This window comes from Drosophila ananassae, chromosome 2L, assembly GCF_017639315.1.
Source record: "Drosophila ananassae strain 14024-0371.13 chromosome 2L, ASM1763931v2, whole genome shotgun sequence".
Lineage (NCBI taxonomy): Eukaryota > Metazoa > Arthropoda > Insecta > Diptera > Drosophilidae > Drosophila > Drosophila ananassae.
In genome coordinates this window covers 14,816,046-14,833,815 of record NC_057927.1, presented here as the reverse complement: position 1 = coordinate 14,833,815, position 17,770 = coordinate 14,816,046, and the positions used below count along the sequence as shown (strand labels likewise).

Here is a 17,770-nt window from a genome sequence, read left to right as displayed (position 1 = left end):
GTCATGTTTTTTAAATCTAGTTTTCATTTTCAGATATCTCATAAACTATAAAAAAAATACTAATTTAAATAGCTTTTCAACTCGCGATTTTAAATAAACCTTAATTTATATGGGCAATGAAATATATGAATGTAATAACCACAATGAGTCTTAAAAATTTAGAGGGCTATACATTAGGTTCAGCTCATAGTAACTTCCCGAATTGTGGTTCGTTTAAATGGGATATATACAGGTGGTAATTGATGGCTTAGATCGGATTAGATCTTGTGCGTTTTGAGGTGTCGGTTAAGTTTTATCTTTAAGTCGAATTCCTTGCCACATATGTGGCACGAAGTATACGACTTTGGGCTAGCATTTCGAGGGCTTTTAGGCTCCTCTAGTTTTGAATTCTCCGGCTCGGCAATACTGGTCTGCTTTAATTCCATCGGAAGCGACAAAGACTGTGCTTGACTCTTGTATCGGGTGGTTCTTGGTGCATTTTCCAAAGACCTCTTTCTCTTTTGTGGCGTTTTATGACTGGCCAGAACGTGAGCTTCCAACTCAAGCGACTGGTTGAACGGTTCGTCAAGCGTCAGAATAGACATGGAAGGTGGTTCCCTCATAGGTGGAGAGGGAGCTTGAAATGTTGGTTTTACGGAAGCAGATGATACCACTCGGTCGGAAGTGGTCACTAAATTAGACGGGGTCTCAGGAGGTAATTTGTTTCTTAGCTCAGACTTTTCTGAGCCATCAGAGATCGTTTTATTGGAAGATGGCTTTTGACGTCCAATGCTGGCGTTGGTCTGAATTTTCGTATTTTGCTGAACATGCTGAGCAAGTTCTGCCTCGCGTTCTGCAAAGATCATTCAATTAATACATAAAAATGTTTTTTTTTTAATTAACAAACCTTCCAAATGTTTATTCATATGCTCCTGAAGTAAGCTCTGTTTAACAGCTGCAATTAAAGTTATTGAAAAATTAATAAGAATACATAAATAAGTTTAAGATGTAGCCTTTACTGGAAGACTGGATAAGAGCGTATTAGCTCTGCATATTAGAACCACATGGGACTAGCAGAAAATCCTACAAAAAACCCTTTCAAAAGATGTGTTTCTTATTGAGAATTGATCTTCAAATTGTTCAAGTTATTCTGCTTAAAAATCAGAAAATCGAAACTTATTGGAAGCCACATCTAACAAAACTTGTTATATTCTAAATAAACAAGCTTAGCAAACAAATAAATATCAAGTTTTCTGTTTACCCCAGTTGTAAGCTAAAACTTTAAAATAATTACTCACTCTTGCGGCAATAGGAACATTTGGTGCGAGTATGAACGGCCAGTTTGTGTTCCTTGAGGGTGTCCTTAGAGTTACAAAGGAAACCGCAAATGGCACACTTGAGATGATTGGCCAGCTTGTGCCACTTCATGTGGAACTTCAATCGTGATTCCGGGGCGTTCGTAATCTTTTTGCCACAAATATGGCACTCCCAATCCTTGAGCAGATGGGTACGTCTCATGTGGTTTAAATGCTCCTCCTGGCTGGGTGACTCGTGCGAGCACATTTTGCAGTAGACAACTGGCGACTGTACAGGCAATGGTAGCGGGGCTTGTGTCTCCCCTTCGTCGTCGTAGGTGAACTTAAAAATTTCCTCTTCCTCTTCGTCCTCTTCCTCATCCTCGTCATCATTTTCATCCGCCGTTGCTGACGCATCCTCGCTGGATGTGACAAACATGCCGCCGGTTAGCTCCTCCACATCCATCATGTCGAAGCTTGACCGCAGAGGTGAGCCCAGTGTCTTTGGCTCTGGCGACTGGAATACTGATTCATTCTGGGTTGGCACTCTGGCCATGTGCTCCTCCTTGATGGGAACATGTGGAATGTCGAATGCGGCGCAAACACGTCGGCTTCCATCCTCGTCGCTGATGTCTTCGTCATCAGTGTCCAAATAGATAAACCCGCAAAACTGTTCCTCCGGATCAGCATCGATTTCCTTCTTAATAACAACTCCTCGCTGAGCCTCGAGGTCACCAAACTGATCTTGCGTCTCCAGGCAACTCTGCTTGAATTTCAGAAGTTTCTGAAACTCGGCGATGCAGGATATGCACATGTATTGTGGTCGACCATCGTCCCGTTCAACCTAAAAAAAAACATGTACAATCATTAAAATATGAATCAATGAATCACCACTGAACGTGCTGAACCTTTAGATTCCAAGCACCCATTTGCTCGATTATTTCCCCCAAGTATTCCTTGGAGGCGTTGTCCCTTCCGAATATGGGCTTGACCATCGCTTGGTCCATGTTCAGGCCCATCGTATAGTAAATGCCACAGGTGCGACAGGGTTCAATGGAGTCCTCGTCGAAGTTATCGAGACACGTGGTGAACTCCATTGCGCGGCTTATATGTAAGGTAACTTCATCGGATCCAATTCAAGCCGTTAGAAGATATTGTTTTTTGTTTTCTGTGTGGATTGGGGCAAGCAATGGTCAGTGTTGAAAAATCACAACAGAGGAGAATTGAAGTGGTGGGGCTGCCAGTGATGCCAGCCAGGCCCAGGATAGATTTCCTACTAATAACGGCTAACGAAATTTAAAAAAGTTGTTTATTATATATATTTATTTATTAAAGAATACAATTTTAATGAAATTAATAATAATTTAATGACATTGATCAAATTATGTCAATAGTAAGCATATTAGCAATAATAGCATAGAACTTTATACTGGATTGGTTTATATATATTAATTATACTCTACTATTTTATGTATTTTGCTTTATACAATCTATCCCCAATCTATCTGAATTACATTTTTCGGCAGAATTCGATAAAAAGGCTGCCGAATAATGAAAAAGCTATCGCTTCTATCGACTTGCGGCACGGGTTTTTCTACGCCTTCTAACACTGCGCCATTGTTTTTATACGAAAAATAAAATCATCCGCTGTTGCCGTCCCACTGAATTCTTATTTCCTGTGGCCACTAATAAAAATAAAGATTTCGCCACTGGCAGGGTGTTCAGCATACCACAGAGAGTGCAATGAATCTGACGGAGCAGAATCCGTACGGAAATGGGCTGCTCTATGCAGCTTTTAACCAGGACCAGGGTATGTAAATGTGTATAGTTGTGTGTTGTTTATTTATATGATATAGAATGACTCTGAACTATGTATAACACCTATTGCGTTGCAGGATGCTTTGCCTGTGCGACGGACACGGGATTCCGCGTCTACAACTGTGATCCGCTGAAAGAGAAGGAGCGCCAGTACTTTCCAGAGGGTAATATTCTTTCAAAAAGCATAATAACTTCGGTCAGCCGGAGTTAGCACAACAAATTTCAGAAACCCACAATCCGATCTATAATTCTGTCTTTAATAAAGCTTGTTGGGTTTCTGCATTGTGCTAGAAACACCTTGCCATACGATATTATGAAGAACCCGTGTGAACGCTTATCCATTGTTATCCATAGGTGGTCTCGGCCATGTGGAGATGTTGTTCCGCTGCAATTATCTGGCTCTGGTGGGCGGTGGCATCCGGCCCCTCTATCCCCCAAATAAAGTGATCGTGTGGGACGATCTCAAAAAGTCACCAGCTATATCGTTGGACTTCAACCAGCCAGTGCGGGCAGTGAGACTACGTCGGGATCGTATTGTGGTTGTCCTGGAAGGTGTGATAAAAGTGTTCACATTCACGCAACAGCCGCAGCAGTTGCATGTGTTCGAGACCAGTTCCAATCCGAATGGGTTATGTGTGCTGTGTCCGCACAGCAATAAGAGCCTCCTCGCATTCCCCGGCCGGCGCACCGGTCACGTCCAGATTGTGGACTTGGCCAACACTGAGCGTGCTCCTTTGGAAGTGATTGCCCACGAGGCGGCAATTTGCTGCATCGCCCTGAACTTACAGGGCACCCGACTGGCTACTGCGGGGGAGAAGGGCACCCTCATTCGCATCTTCGACACGGAGAGTGGCAAGAAGGTTTCGGAACTGAGAAGAGGTAGCAATCACGCCAATATATTTTGCATCAACTTCAACCATCAGAGCACCATGCTGGTTGTAGCCTCCGATCACGGAACCATTCACGTCTTCAGCCTGGAGGATAACAAGCCGCGTGAATCGTCTCTGCCTATATTACCGAAGTATTTCTCGAGCCAGTGGAGCTTCGTTAAGTTCTCAATACCCCAGGGACCCAGATGTGTTTGTGCCTTCGGTGCCGACCCGAATTCGGTTGTGGGTGAGTTTTTGGGCATATGCAGCCACAACTCCCTTGGGCTTCCCATTATCTAATTGTTTTTTTTTTTTATTGTTTTTAAATAGCCATTTGTGCGGACGGCCATTATTATAAATTCCTATTCAATAACAAGGGCGAATGCAGTCGGGACATCTGCACACAATTCCTCGAGCTACAGGACGACGAGACATAGGAAACAACCAGCGTTAGCTGCATCTTTAAAATTATATATCTCCAAGGAAATGTGTTATACAATACTACTTATAAGCATGCTTTAAAATACGTTAAAAGTCGAGTTCACATAAAAGTTAGCTTAACATTGAGACAAACTATGGATTATTTAATAAGCGGGCGCAAGCAATTTCAAAAACTTCCAAATTGTTAAAAATGTATTTGCATTTTGTTACCATTTTAAATCGTAAAGTTCATCGCCAAACAAGACCCACTTCATATACACATGTATAAAACTATGTTTATTTCTCAGAAATATCACTGAAATGTTAAGCACTTTTTAGAGATAAGGATGTAATTAGGCAATGACACTAACAATACAGCCACATAACAATATGGCCCTCACAGGTGCGTGGTGTTGCTCTCCTCAAATGCCGGATTGGTCATTCCTGTGTTAGCTGTACGGCCGTTCTGTGGCCTGGGAGTGAAGTCACTCTGCTGCAGATGGATGATCTTGGCCTGCTGTTGCGAGGTGATAGGTACGTGGAAACTCTGCATGCTTTCAACGTTAAGGGTGTTTGCCGGATATGGAGTTTCCTCCTTTATTGGCAACTTGGCGCTGGGTTGCTTGCGCAGCAGATTCATGTCGGATTTCTTAGAAAAGTGTGCCTCAATTTCCTAAAAAAATATGTTTTTGCCATTAATTGAATTACTTCTTATATACAAATTCGTGCAACACTTACACCCAGGGTACGTCCTTCCGTCTCCGGAAGTGTGAAGTAAAGCACAATGGTTCCCACAAAGGCCACACTAGCGTAGAATGCGAACGTTCCTGGCAAAGTAAGTGCGCTGAGCATTACCAGGAAGAGCTTGTTGGCCAAGAACCCGAATATATATCCCACCCCGCCAGCAAATCCAGAGGCACTGTTACGTATCTCTGCGGGGAATACCTCGCCGATGAGAATCCAGGGTATCATGCGGATGCCCAGGTGGGAGAAGAAGGCAGATAGCAGCAATAGAATGAGTGGCAGCCAAACCAGATAGTTATGCTCCTGCTTCGGCACCACCAGTAGAATTTCCTCCACTATGGGTGGTTTTGCTGTCGACGTAGTCGTCGGAGTAGTGGTAGAACTGGGAGGGGGTTCTGGACTGCTGACTGGCTCTGGATACATTGTGGTCTCCAACGGAGCATCCGTAGTATCCAAATCATCGGCTTGCCGCTTACTGCGATTGTTTGATTCCGTCTCGAAGAAGGTTGTGGTTTCCAAGTCCGGCAGCAATGTCGTAAACTGTTCCGTTTCCTGTCTGATAGCCATTTGTTCGGACTCAAAAATCTTTGAGATATTAGCCTGGGAGAGTATGGCCTCCTTGGGCACGATTGAGGAGGCATTGACCACCACATTGTTGACCGTGAAGCCCGGAACTTCATTCAGGAAATGAGCGTAGGTGGCAGTACCGAAGAAACACAGGCCTGTTCCGACAGTGGAAACCAAAACCAATGGTCGCTTGCCTGTAAAATGGATCAGGCAAACACCCAAAATGGTGGCCAGCATCTCGGCCACTCCGAGGAGAATGGTGGCATGGTACTTGTTCATCGGCGCCTTGAGGGTGTGGAAAATCTGGACAGCGTACGTTTGCAGAGGCGTCTTTCCGGAGAAGTGGCCCGTAAAGAAGGTAAAGGATACCAGGATGAAGGGCACCAGGAAACTACGCTTCCGCCACATTCGCAATCGTTGGGCCAGAGTACTACGCTGTCCCGGGGGCGGTGCTCCATCGGCAGCCATTTCGATGGCCTTTTGGGTGATCAGTTCGTCGTACAACTGATTGAACTCCGCCTCGATCTTGTGCTCGGGTACCCAGCCACGCAGCCATTGCAGTGACTTCACAGCCTCTCGGAATCTCTGTTCGCGGATCAGCCAGACCGGAGACTCCGGCACAAAGCACAGCATCACAATGGTAATGACCGGAAAGGCCGAACTCACCGCAGCCACACTTCGCCAGTCCATCAGAGATCCCAGTATGAACTGTATGAAGACACCGGTGATGACACAGGTAGTTCCCAGAGCTGATAGAATGCCCCGGTACTTTGGCTCTGTGATCTCGGCCACATAGGTGAGCACCTGCAAGAACCACAAGGTCGTCCGTTAGTACGGTGTCATTTAAGAAACATTTTCAAATCATCGTTATTTTTTCAAGAGATTAGAGTTTTCTGATTTGAGACGCTTTTTAAAATGTTAACATTTTCTTAGAAATTAACTAATAAAAAAGTAATTACTTAAAATGGTAGATAATTCAGACTAGAATTAGTAAAAATAAATATTATATGAGTATATATATACCGCATACCTCTTTTCTACTAAAAACCAAGTTACAATGGGTTAAAAACAGAAATAGACAGCCAACTTGTGGCAAAGTCAAGTGGCAAGTGGCTGCCAAAGCTCTCAAGGAGTTGGCCAAGGTCATGTTGGAGTAACGACGCGGCTAGCCATTGTTGCAAGAGGAGTATGTGGGTCAGTATGTGCAATCATGAGGGGCAATCAGCAAATGACACAAACATACTCAACGGAATCGGTAATCACAGGTGTAGAAGACCTTCTGATCATGGCATTTAAAGGTCTATTGAGTTCTTAATTTGCTTAGAAAAGAAGTAACCCAGTAACTAAATTAACTTTTAAGAAAATAACTCGTATTTAATGGCAAATCAAAGCGTACAAATTGCCATTATTTATCGCCAATAAACAAATAGTTAGTTTATACTTAGTTTTAGTTATATTTTTACATATGTTGTTTGTTACAATGTTGTTTAAATATTTAATTTTCTTGCTTTTGGTCCGCCGGTCTTTCAACGTCATCTACCGAACCAAATGGCCATTTTATACACCCAAAGAGTCTTATTCAGATCCAGTTCAACCAATCGATCTGTGTAATGCTCGCATCTGTCCTGCCAACAAACCGCACCTCACTTGCAACAAAATGTTTGTAAGTAATTTAGATACACGTTTTTTAAATAAATTAAATCATTTATTTAACAATTCTAGTGGAGTCCCAGATGCGGTAAAAGGCATGAGGGAGTCGGGCTAACTGGACAAAGGGACTATATACTGAAGAGAATAAACACATTTCGTCAAAGGGTTATGAATGGAAAGGTTCCGACCCTGCCCCGAGCCAAAAAATTGACGCCGCTAAGTTGGGATGACGATCTGTGGATCCTCGCGATGCGGGTGAGCAACCAGTGCCAGGACACACTGGAGGGATTTTGCATCAACACACATCGGTTCAGAAAGGCGGGTGAAACCTCGGATTTTATGGTACTGAGACCTGGTGTCTTTCCCGATATGATTTCCTTCACAGACAAATGGATTGCAGCCGCACAAAAGTTGAGTCCCGAAGACGTGGACAGTTTTCCCCAAAATCCCAATCCCCTTGTAATGGCAGCCGGTAATTTGTTGAATGAAAAAAACAGATACATCGGTTGTGGCATGCTAAGTGCCATAGGGAGGATGTATGCCACGTGCCTCTTCTCCCATAGGGTGGTGTCTGGTGGCAAACTCTATGACACCATCCCAAAATTACGCAGCAAAATCAAAGGAAAGTTTAAGGATCGAAGTAAACAATCACAACCTCCCAAAAATGAATCTTCTCAAAACACAAAATCAGAAACCCCCAGAACCACACCTCCATTTGATTTAAGTTCTTTAATAACTAATTTTTCTAAAAAAAAAGGTTAGTAACTCTTCTTATTCTATCCTAATAAACTAAAGCTCTTCGGATAAAAGTTTGTATATTTTGTATTTTTATAGCTTCTCTTAATCATTTAAAAATAATATTTTCGCACCTACATCATCTGGCAGTTTCAACAGCGGAAAAACACATTCCCTTTCTGGAGAATTATGCAAATCAGTGGATAAACAAAGGGTTTTAAAGTTGAAGCTCCCTCGGCACAAAGCATGTGACAAGGTATCTATAGTTCAGAGCAATTAATCGGTGTGGTTGGGATTCACTTACCGGCGCCTCCATTAAACCGCCGCCGAGTCCAGCCAAGCATAAAGCCGCATACAGGTGCTCCGTGCGCGTCGCAAAGTGAAACAGCAGCCAGGCGGCCAGAATGGGCAGGTTGACAAACTGGAAGCAAGCAGAGGGGATCGGTGGATCAGCACCAATGGATAAACATAATTGCATAAGCCAAACAAAGTCATGCAGCTCATTTCCAGCTCAGTGTGTCAGTGTTCCGAGCGATCGGTAACCGAAGTAACCCAACCTGCACTGCAATGAGCCGCAAAATTATTGTGGCTAAGTATATCTTTGGATCTAAGCCAAATTAAATGTAGATTAATTAATAAGAAGTTAGTAAGATATTACATACCTGCATAGCTCTTCGTTTTCCCAAAGGTTGGGTTATAATTCCCGAAAACAAGCAACCCAGTGGCACACAAATCAGATTAATAGAACCTAAAATATTAATTTGAATTTCATTAATTAATAAAATGATAATAGACTTCAAGGACTTACTGAACCAGGAGATCTCATCCTTGTTGAGGATAATGTCGCCACTGGACTCACTGCGTCCCTCGCCGCCCTGAATGGCAGGGATCACGATCGTGGGAAAACCCAATGTCATGCCATAGCCTTAAGAGTTAATAATTATACTTGTAATAAAATATAGTTATGTATATACTATTTTTTAATAAGGAGGAATGAAATTTTATGGAAAGGAATGCATATAATTTTTATTTGATGGTGTAAATTTTGTATGTTTTATAGATTTTTGCATAAAAATCTGTCTTGAGTAGAATTTTACAAGCATCCATAAACATCAAAGTGTTGAATATTTAAGAGAATTGCAAACCAACTTCTAATTTCCTAATGATTGTTTAATTGCAGGCGCGAGTTATCGTAAAATCCCCGACTTAAATAATGACTGATAATTGCAATTGGCTGATTTTGTTTTAAGGGATGGATCCTCAATTTCATTCCCCCTTTTGTGAGGCGTATAAGAGAGGGTTTATTTGGAATATATGTGTTATTTACCGAATAGCAATATGTTCTTAATACTAACAGCAAGGAACTGTGGGAGGGCGCGGCGAAAGTTGCTGACTTCCACATCGTTGGCGGGTGCAATGCGTCCTCCATTAACGCCTTGCATGAACAATGGCCGATCGTTCAGAGATCTGGAATGGAGGGAGAAGTGTGTATTTAGCATTCCATTAGTTTTGATTTTCAGATGGCAATTAAACGATGCTTCATTGTCTAAGCGAGAACTATGCCTGCTGCACTACCAGTTGTTGCAACTGTATTTTTTAATATTTTTTTAATATTTTTTTTTTACCCGTTTTTCTCAGCTGTTGCGCCAGCTGTGTCGGCCTTGCCATTGGACATCGTGGCGTATACTTGATGCGCCTTTAAGTTTGTTCACGTGCTGCTGTTCGTCTTAGTTTGTTTTCTTTGCCTGTGAGCTTATAATTTTTATTTATTTTGCAGTGTCACTACTCCACTGAGTACTATACTATATACATTGGCTTTTTCCCATTAGTTTGGCATCATTTGGCAATCATTTTTTATTAATGGCTCCCGACAGTGGCGCTAAGTGGCGAAACCTTTTTTGAAATCAAAGAAAAAATACTCAATAATTCGACACTTATTCGACGTCTTCTTGTTTTGTCCGCTTTCTTTATTTATTCCAGCTCGTTTATTATGCGATGTGATATTGGGGGGCGAGTGAAGTTTTTGACACAATTGACTATTACGTGTTTATATGTGTGTACGCGTCGGAAATAATTTCTTTTTAAAAGCCAACAAGAAAGTAGCAATAAGGTGCGGATTGTATTCAATTCTCAATTCATTTCTCACGTGGGATATCATCATCCGATGATTTATGAAAATTAATATGAAATTTATGCATCTGCACAAATTAAGTCAAATTTTGAAAAAAGGAAAGCCTTGAGCGTGAAAACCAGTTATTTTTGGGTTGGATAGAAATTGAGTTTAGTGGTAAGACACTATCTATGAGATGTGTAATAAATCGCATTGTGGTAATGGGATCCCGGTAAACCGGTCGTTAAAGTTTTTGAAGACGAACCCGAAATCGAAAAACTTCCACGGATGGTGCCGCACCTTCACCGACTGCCGTCTGTATGTGGAATATCCACCTTCGGTAGGTTTTAACTTTTTCGAAAATCCAGTGTCAATTCTTGACTTTGCTTTTTGGGGTATATAGCACCCGATTGCTATATTTACTGAGATTGAGACATTTTCAGATAAAGGTTTCACAATAGCGAAAACAAAAAATAAAACACAAAAACTCGCTCGTTAATGGCCATAAGTCAGGCGGTTAATGGCCAAGCTTCTAACTTGCATTAAAGGGTTAAAGGAGGAGCTGCGTGCCACGGAACTCCAAGACGAAGTCGAAACACTGCACTTAATCGATGAGATATATGTATACTATACGCATACAAGTCGTTTGTTAAGGGATTACAGCAGGTTTAATCGGTCTGTTGAACTTTCGAATGATTTCGCCAAAAAATCTCAACTGGTTTTTGGCTGTTTTTTTTTTTTTAAACAGGAGCAAGAGTGTTGATACCTAGTAGCTACTTAGGCTGAATGACATTATTTGACAAACTCCACTACACTACACTTAATATATTCCGCGAGAAATTCTTTGAGAAGTCTAAGGCTGCCCGGCGGTTAGGGCTAACACCTGAACGTGTCGCGCGGTAAAAACAAACTGAAACCGAAACCCAAGCTGAGCGCGAATTTCTGCCTCCAACTGTCCCGTTACAACAAAGCGACGACAGGAAGCTTTCCACAAAGCCGAGCTTACAAAAAGCTCGCCAACTGGCATTTGGGCCAATTAGTAGTAGAAAATTTGGTAACAGAGGGGGGTGAATTAACAAAAAATAAAGAAACAAAGCACCTAAAAGATATTCATTCAGTACGAAAACAATTAAGTTGCCGACAAACCAGTTTTGTTTATTTTTTATTTACCTGATGAATGCCCCGTCACTAAATCTTCCCCTCCCCCAAGTCGATGCGAATTCAATTCAATTCAAATCAATACTTTAGCTGCTCCACTAGCCAGCATTCCGATTCAGGTTCTGGGTGAAAATAAATACACATACTATTCTAGTTAGAGCTTACACGATGCAAATTTAAGCCAGGAAACGGTGTATCTCGCATTAGTTAGCCGACAATTGCATAAAAGCCGTCACACATGAATAGAACCAGAAGCGTGTAACAGTCCCTCATTGATCAAGAGACCCCCCTAAAAAACTTACACGAAACCCACTTAAGTTCACTTAAGCTATTCCCCAAAACTACAATACTGGTACTTAACAATTTCTTACCCTATTACAGGCCAATCACAGCATCATTCTGCAATTTGTCATCACTCTATTTAAATAAATTACTTATTGTTAGCAATTTCGCGGGTAAATATTGGATGAAAAAAATGGTAACGAAACTAAGTGCTTTATTAGGTGGTGCGGAAATCAATTTCTAACAAATAGGTGTAAAGCCGTCATCGTCCGAATTATTAATATTTTTTGACTGCTCCATCTAATTGCCATTGGCTTTGCTTTGACGCGTTCAAGCATTACTCACATATTTGTGTTATTAAGCAATTTGCTGGAAAAAAAGCATCGCTAATATAAGTTAAATGGCCATATAGGAGAAAATCCCACCACCAACTTTAGGTTTGGGACACGAAATACCCTCTACGTTCAAAAATGCGTATTACAATTCACTACGTGAGCTAAGCTTTTTGGTTTTATGGTTGCAATAAGGTAAAAATTCCAAAACAAAAAGTAAACTAAAGACTATTGCCTTACATTTTTTCTATAAATATATCACCAAGTGTGAATGCCAGGTAAAAATTTTTGTGTACTTTTGCTATTTGCTCATTTGTTTATGGGCGTGAAAAAGTAATTGCTAGGGTAATCTAAAAAACGAGCGGCTTTTTACAGTGGCAACGAACTTCTAACGTAATCGTAATGATAAGCCTAATTGAAAGAAGCTGAGGTCGAAACCGTTCCACGATTTGATAAGCAATGTGTCTGCAATGATCACACAAACAATCCCCCAGGATCGCGTATATTGCACTTTAATCTTTGAGTTGCGTTTCACGATTGAATTGGAGAAGTATTTAGAAACGAGTTTGGTGCGGTTCCAGCAGCTTCCTTTTCCACTAGAACCTGTCGATTTCCGAGCTTTCGCATCAAACTGAAGGTCGTGGGAGGCTGAAAACAGGGAAAATGTCTGTGCAACAATTTGATGTAAACTGTTTTTGTACGCTCACACACGTGATCATTGTAGTCGCCAGTGATTTATGTGCTTTTTTTCTGTTGCCAGACTAAGGCACGCACACACAAACTATTTAGGTTTTAATTGTTTGCTCATCAGTTGCTGCCGACAATTAACGGAAATGCAAAATTTAAATAACTTGAGGCAGTAGTTGTGTTATATAATTCAATTCCCAGCAGGGGCTTACAAGTTTTTAACCACTTTAATATTCTTTTTTTTTTATCTTGTATATTAATTTCACTCTTACATTGCTGGTACTTGCCGACTAATATTTCGGCGTAATCGGGCTTCGGCCATTGCGGAAAGTTACTATTTTAGTTCGATTTATTGAATATCCATGCGTGGGTTCTGAGATGCTGAGACCTACTGAAATTTTCTCCAATTGATTTTCTCAAATCGAAGCAAAAGTCCAAGTAGTCGCTATAAGTTGTTTTAAAAATTAACATCAAATTGTTAATTAATTAGATCAACTCGAACGCCCATGCAAACGATGGCTGAGAGGTTGAATTTCTAATCAGCTGGCAGTGCTTGGTACATGTAAGGAACACCAGGTATATTTTTTCATATCATTTTAGTAAAATCATGCTAAAAACTAAGGCTAATTAATTCAGTTTCAAGCTTAAATTTATTCAATTTGAAAATCCGTTACCAATGATGCCACCTTTCACATCTTATCGTTAGTTCCACCTGTTGCCATCGATGTCGCTGTGAAGTATGATTTATCGATGCCTCGGTGCTTCCATCCCTAATGCTAGGAAGACTTATTTTACCGCGTTTTCGTAAGTAGTCTCTTAAAACCTATTTTTATTAAATAAATGACACGTTTATATCAGAACTATTGACTAGAATGGCTGGAAGCACACCCCCTAAGCGCTCACCCCTGTGGATCGGCACTCACAACGGCACCTTTCACTGCGACGAGGTGGTGGCCTGCTTCATGCTGAAACAGCTGCCGGAGTACGAAAATGCAGAGATTTTCCGCAGCCGGGACGACAAACAACTGAGGGAAAAGTGTGATATAATTGTGGATGTGGGTGGAGAATATGATCATGGAAAGAAATGGTATGATCACCATCAAAAAACATTCGGAGAAACTCTCAGCAGTATTCGTCCAGAAGTTAGCGAGGAATTTAACGTGATCAGGTAAGATTAGCTCCAAATCTCTAAGATCATTGTACACGATCGTCTAATCTTCAACAGGCTTAGCAGTGCTGGCTTGGTCTATAGTCACTACGGCGAGAGAGTCATCCAAAGCATTTTGCAAAAGGAACGAGGCATCCAACTGTCTCCGCAAAACCTCAAACTGGCCTTTATTCAGATTTACAGAAACCTAATCAGTGAATTGGACGCCATCGATAACGGTGTACCCATGTTCGAGGGCGGAGAACCAGTTTACAAAATTTCCACCCATCTTTCCGCCCGGATCGGAAAACTAAATCCCTCCTGGCAGGAGACAAGCGTGGATATCGAACAGCGGTTCAGCCAAGCTATGGAAGTTGCTGGTCGGGAATTTGTGCAAAACGTAATAGAAGTCTCATGCTCCTGGATAGCTGCCAGAGATTATGTTCGAGAAGCTTTGGAAAATGCAAAAAGTGTCTATCCTTCCGGCGAGATCTTGGTACTAAAGACTTTCTGCCCTTGGAAGGCACATTTGGCAGATCTGGAGAAAGAATACAAGGTGGAGGGTGTGCCAAAGCTGGTCGTGTTTAATGATGGCACTAGTTGGCGAGTCGCTGGAGTCCCCGTGAGTCCCAGCAGCTTCGTCGGACGCAAGTTCCTTCCCACGCCGTGGCGAGGATTGCGAGATGAAGAGCTGTCTAAAAAGGCAGGAGTGGAAGGTCTCGTCTTTGTTCACCATAGTGGGTTCATTGGCGGTGCTAAAAGCGAAGAGGCTGCCTTGTCAATGGCTAAGAAATCTATTGAGTGGTCCGAGGAGTAAATGACAAAAATTTTTAAATTTAAATATTGCTTCAATAAAGTGTTTCGTAATTAAGACACCTATGATGTTAATAGTACCAGAATAAATGGCAGACTTCACAAAATCGGTTAGTTTGTACCTAAACAAATTTTATTTGTATATATGTATATTTCTCTTAAAATTGTTTGCAAAATCACCAAGAGAACTCTTAACATCATCTAGTCCATGCGGGTCTTCAGTGAGCGCTCCGTAATCTTGTCCTTCTCAATGATGTAGACCGTGGCGCCCCAACCGCTCATAGCGTCGCGGTCGAAAGCATTCATCATAGACTGGGCGATCACCTCGAACAGCTGGTCAGGCTCCAAGTCTGGCCTCCAGAGGGTCTCGCACATGCCGTACAACTGCTCCGCACAGGTGCCGGCTACCACAAAGTCAACAGGTTCGTTGGGGCAACCAATCAAATCCATGTTGCATATGAAGGGCTTGAGGGTATGTGGATCCAGACCTGCCACCACTGGTTCAATGAAATACGGGCCAAAACGGTGCTCGTATAGGAAGCTGGACAACATGGCTGAGAAGGGTTTGGGGGCCATCTCGCGATTTTCGCGCGTCTCATACAGATTCTTGCGGAACATCAGGCGATCGCGAACAGTGAGGATATCTGTTTGGAGGCCTGTGAGTCCCAGAAACATACGAGGGGCGATGTGGAACACCTTCTTGAAGTCCGTCGAGATGGTCTGGGCCTGCACTCCAAAACGGTGATCCGTGGCGATGGCCACACAGTCCTTGCCGCGCATCGCCACAACACATCCTCCGTTATAAGCTAAAATTGACATGGTGCCTTCGGATCTTGTTCAATTTAATTACTTTAGCTGGGAATGAAAATTTTGCAAAATGCTAAACGCCGCCAGAGAAGATGACTTTTTGTTTCTGCTCTAGGTTGCCGGACTGTGAAATTGAAAGGTGCTAAATATGACAAGCGAATTTAAATTGTCTGGCAACTGACAGCTTTTGCCGGGTAGTGCTGACACCCTGGCTAATTTTAAGAAACGGGACTAATGTAAATTCGCAAGCTCTACGGCTCTTTTCTATAAATTAATATATTTTAATTTTTTTTTATTATCAAAAAATGTAAAATTTATTAAATAAAATCATAACTCAAGAAAGTAATATTATTCCAATGTATTTAATATGTGAAACTTTCAATAGTTGGCAGCACGATATCGATCAGTGTGCCCGACGACTCCAAGATTTCGGCTCTTTTGCGCTGACGGCCACTTTGAAAGGCCTTATTTTTAGAAAAATATAATTCATTAAATTCCCCAAAGTTCGTCGCAGACCCAATGTCCGGCGTGGAGTTCGGTGTGCGTACATTGTCCCCGCCCGTGCAACGCAAAGCTTAGAGCTGACAAATAACAACAACCAAACATAAAGGTTTAGGCATCTTGCACAACCAGTTACCCGCAGGATATAGAAAAGGACTCACAGGATGGCCGAGGCTATGGTGGAGGATAGGGCTGCAGAGCCGAAACGCTTCTTCTGCCACATGTGCAACGTGGAAATCAACATTCCCAACGCGGACTTCACCTGCCCGCTGTGTGCCAACGGCTTCGTGGAGGAGCTACCGGCGAACGCGCCGGAATCGGTTTCACCGGCAGCTGCCACCACAAGCGGTGGCCGATCAGGCAGCAGCGGATCAACAGGATCGCAAGATGGCCAAAGCAGAAGCAGCTCATCCACAGGCTCCCAGGTTAACGTTGAGTCACTGCGCAATGACATAGTCTCGCTACTGAGTATGCGGAATGTACCGAACTTGGAGATTACCATTGAACCAAATAGGCGGCACGGCAATGTGGTGCACCTGGGCGGGTTCGGAGGACCTTCGGCTAGTTCGTCGGCCGGTTTGACCGCCGGGGGACGTGTGCGTCCTGCAAATCTTGATCGTCTTGACAACGTGCTGTTTGATTTTCTGCAGAGTCTGCCCTTGGCCGGCGCCACGGCTGAAATAGTTACTGGACCTGGCGGTAGCGTCGGTGGGGGTGGTAATTCACACATGTTTTTTATGGGAAACCCCGGAGACTATGCATGGGGCCGGGAGGGCTTGGACACCATTGTTACCCAGATGCTCAACCAGATGGAGACCTCGGGACCGCCACCGTTATCATCGCAACGCATAAACGAGATACCCAATGTGCAGATCACTGCCGAGGAGGTGGAACGAAAGATTCAGTGCTCTATATGCTGGGACGATTTCAAACTTGACGAAACTGTGCGAAAGCTACCATGTTCGCATCTATACCACGAGAATTGCATTGTGCCATGGTTAAATCTTCACAGCACCTGTCCCATTTGCCGAAAATCACTTGCGGACGACGGCAGTGATGCCGACGAGGAATTCGTCCTCCTGGACGGATTTTCTGCCGAAAATGGAGCAGATGCTGCCAGGAATTCGACCAGCAATGCTACAGGAACAGAGAACCCAGCCCCAACCAACAGTACCAGCAGCTCCACCCAAACTCCCACGGACAGAAACCGAGCCCGTACGGAAGCTTCTGCGAATCCCGCCCAGCCTCGCAACAACGTCTTCACATTTGACGACGACAACATGTTTCTGGACTAACTGGGTCAAAATAACGATCGACGGATTGATATTCAAAATTAAGCCAATTATTGGCCGCGGCTTAGCAGTTTAGCCCTAAAATACAATTATTCATATATATATAATAGATTTTCCTCACGCTTAATTTTGTTGTTGTTCAAAATAACGATTTGTAATAAATATATGGCGGAATATTACGCGATTCCGTTGGCTCTGCAAAACTAGACTTTTGTTGATGTTGTATCATGTTTGTTTTGTCTTGTAATGGAACTTCCTCGACTTGTACTAAAATAGGCTTATTACGAACATATAAACATATAATGTAAATAGGCACTACTATGTTGTAAATCAAAAAATGCTATTGAATTAATTTTATAACTTATTTGACTAAATTTTTTTAATATTTATTGATTTATGTAATACTGTCGCCTGTGAATTTAAGAAATATTTAATAAAAATTCCATATGATGTCTATAAAATGCTCACAGAGTCTGATGCTCCGCCTTAAAGCCGGCAAATAGGAGGGTCTTACGGAACTGGATATCTCTGTAGCCCTTAGTCCTGAAGTCTGTAATGATCCGT

General features: G+C 42.5%; 7 protein-coding genes across 11 annotated transcripts; 4 read left to right on the top strand and 3 right to left on the bottom strand.

Annotated features, from left to right (window-relative positions):
* Position 1: 1 nt before the first annotated feature.
* Positions 2-2,512, bottom strand: LOC6501212 (zinc finger protein 845). Its single transcript, XM_001954738.4, has 4 exons — positions 2,183-2,512; positions 1,278-2,118; positions 887-934; positions 2-832 (listed from the first exon to the last, which is right to left on the bottom strand). Exons 1-4 carry the CDS (start codon positions 2,369-2,371, stop codon positions 258-260), a joined length of 1,653 nt encoding a protein of 550 aa, XP_001954774.1. The 5' UTR covers positions 2,372-2,512; the 3' UTR covers positions 2-257.
* Positions 2,513-2,850: 338 nt separating this feature from the next.
* Positions 2,851-4,534, top strand: LOC6499369 (WD repeat domain phosphoinositide-interacting protein 3). Its single transcript, XM_001954737.4, has 4 exons — positions 2,851-3,084; positions 3,170-3,256; positions 3,447-4,208; positions 4,292-4,534. The coding sequence occupies exons 1-4, from the start codon at positions 3,018-3,020 to the stop codon at positions 4,396-4,398; spliced, it is 1,023 nt and encodes a 340-aa protein (XP_001954773.1). The 5' UTR covers positions 2,851-3,017; the 3' UTR covers positions 4,399-4,534.
* A 123-nt stretch (positions 4,535-4,657) lies between these two features.
* On the bottom strand, positions 4,658-13,098 carry LOC6501211 (facilitated trehalose transporter Tret1). Of its 5 annotated transcripts, none has more exons than XM_014911456.3 (8): positions 10,453-11,106; positions 9,703-9,970; positions 9,405-9,544; positions 8,886-9,002; positions 8,740-8,825; positions 8,382-8,498; positions 5,120-6,496; positions 4,658-5,054 (listed from the first exon to the last, which is right to left on the bottom strand). In XM_014911456.3, exons 2-8 carry the CDS (start codon positions 9,750-9,752, stop codon positions 4,779-4,781), a joined length of 2,163 nt encoding a protein of 720 aa, XP_014766942.1. In that variant the 5' UTR covers positions 9,753-9,970; positions 10,453-11,106; the 3' UTR covers positions 4,658-4,778. The 5 variants fall into 5 exon arrangements, with proteins under 5 accessions (XP_014766942.1, XP_014766944.1, XP_032305511.1 ...); XM_014911458.3 differs by having other exon boundaries at positions 10,954-11,106; XM_032449620.2 differs by lacking the exons at positions 9,703-9,970; positions 10,453-11,106 and adding an exon at positions 12,919-13,098.
* Positions 7,250-8,204, top strand: LOC26514171 (antigen 5 like allergen Cul n 1). Its single transcript, XM_032449656.2, has 2 exons — positions 7,250-7,355; positions 7,415-8,204. The coding sequence occupies exons 1-2, from the start codon at positions 7,350-7,352 to the stop codon at positions 8,102-8,104; spliced, it is 696 nt and encodes a 231-aa protein (XP_032305547.1). The 5' UTR covers positions 7,250-7,349; the 3' UTR covers positions 8,105-8,204.
* A 255-nt stretch (positions 13,099-13,353) lies between the features above and the next one.
* Positions 13,354-14,713, top strand: LOC6499370 (MYG1 protein C27H6.8). Its single transcript, XM_001954735.4, has 3 exons — positions 13,354-13,450; positions 13,505-13,814; positions 13,872-14,713. The coding sequence occupies exons 1-3, from the start codon at positions 13,420-13,422 to the stop codon at positions 14,608-14,610; spliced, it is 1,080 nt and encodes a 359-aa protein (XP_001954771.1). The 5' UTR covers positions 13,354-13,419; the 3' UTR covers positions 14,611-14,713.
* A 4-nt stretch (positions 14,714-14,717) lies between these two features.
* On the bottom strand, positions 14,718-15,570 carry LOC6501210 (proteasome subunit beta type-3). The gene has a single exon (XM_001954734.4). It carries the CDS (start codon positions 15,423-15,425, stop codon positions 14,808-14,810), a length of 618 nt encoding a protein of 205 aa, XP_001954770.1. The 5' UTR covers positions 15,426-15,570; the 3' UTR covers positions 14,718-14,807.
* Positions 15,571-15,819: 249 nt separating this feature from the next.
* LOC6499371 (E3 ubiquitin-protein ligase Iruka) lies at positions 15,820-17,414 on the top strand. The gene has a single exon (XM_001954733.4). It carries the CDS (start codon positions 16,079-16,081, stop codon positions 17,207-17,209), a length of 1,131 nt encoding a protein of 376 aa, XP_001954769.1. The 5' UTR covers positions 15,820-16,078; the 3' UTR covers positions 17,210-17,414.
* The last annotated feature ends 356 nt before the right edge of the window (positions 17,415-17,770 follow it).

Coding starts and splice junctions, on each gene's coding strand:
- LOC6501212 (XM_001954738.4), bottom strand. CDS start 2,371: ATGGAGTTCACCACGTGTCTCGATAACTTCGACGAGGACTCCATTGAA. Junction 2,119..2,182: donor TGGGTGCTTGGAATCTAAAG/GTTCAGCACGTT, acceptor GTTTTTTTTTAG/GTTGAACGGGACGATGGTCG. Junction 833..886: donor TATGAATAAACATTTGGAAG/GTTTGTTAATTA, acceptor TGATCTTTGCAG/AACGCGAGGCAGAACTTGCT.
- LOC6499369 (XM_001954737.4), top strand. CDS start 3,018: ATGAATCTGACGGAGCAGAATCCGTACGGAAATGGGCTGCTCTATGCA. Junction 3,257..3,446: donor GCGCCAGTACTTTCCAGAGG/GTAATATTCTTT, acceptor TGTTATCCATAG/GTGGTCTCGGCCATGTGGAG. Junction 4,209..4,291: donor CGACCCGAATTCGGTTGTGG/GTGAGTTTTTGG, acceptor GTTTTTAAATAG/CCATTTGTGCGGACGGCCAT.
- LOC6501211 (XM_032449620.2), bottom strand. CDS start 12,968: ATGGCCGAAGCCCGATTACGCCGAAATATTAGTCGGCAAGTACCAGCA. Junction 8,826..8,885: donor GGATGAGATCTCCTGGTTCA/GTAAGTCCTTGA, acceptor TTAATATTTTAG/GTTCTATTAATCTGATTTGT. Junction 8,499..8,739: donor GAAAACGAAGAGCTATGCAG/GTATGTAATATC, acceptor GCTTGCTTCCAG/TTTGTCAACCTGCCCATTCT.
- LOC6499370 (XM_001954735.4), top strand. CDS start 13,420: ATGCTAGGAAGACTTATTTTACCGCGTTTTC. Junction 13,451..13,504: donor ACTTATTTTACCGCGTTTTC/GTAAGTAGTCTC, acceptor CGTTTATATCAG/AACTATTGACTAGAATGGCT. Junction 13,815..13,871: donor GAGGAATTTAACGTGATCAG/GTAAGATTAGCT, acceptor AATCTTCAACAG/GCTTAGCAGTGCTGGCTTGG.
- LOC6501210 (XM_001954734.4), bottom strand. CDS start 15,425: ATGTCAATTTTAGCTTATAACGGAGGATGTGTTGTGGCGATGCGCGGC.
- LOC6499371 (XM_001954733.4), top strand. CDS start 16,079: ATGGCCGAGGCTATGGTGGAGGATAGGGCTGCAGAGCCGAAACGCTTC.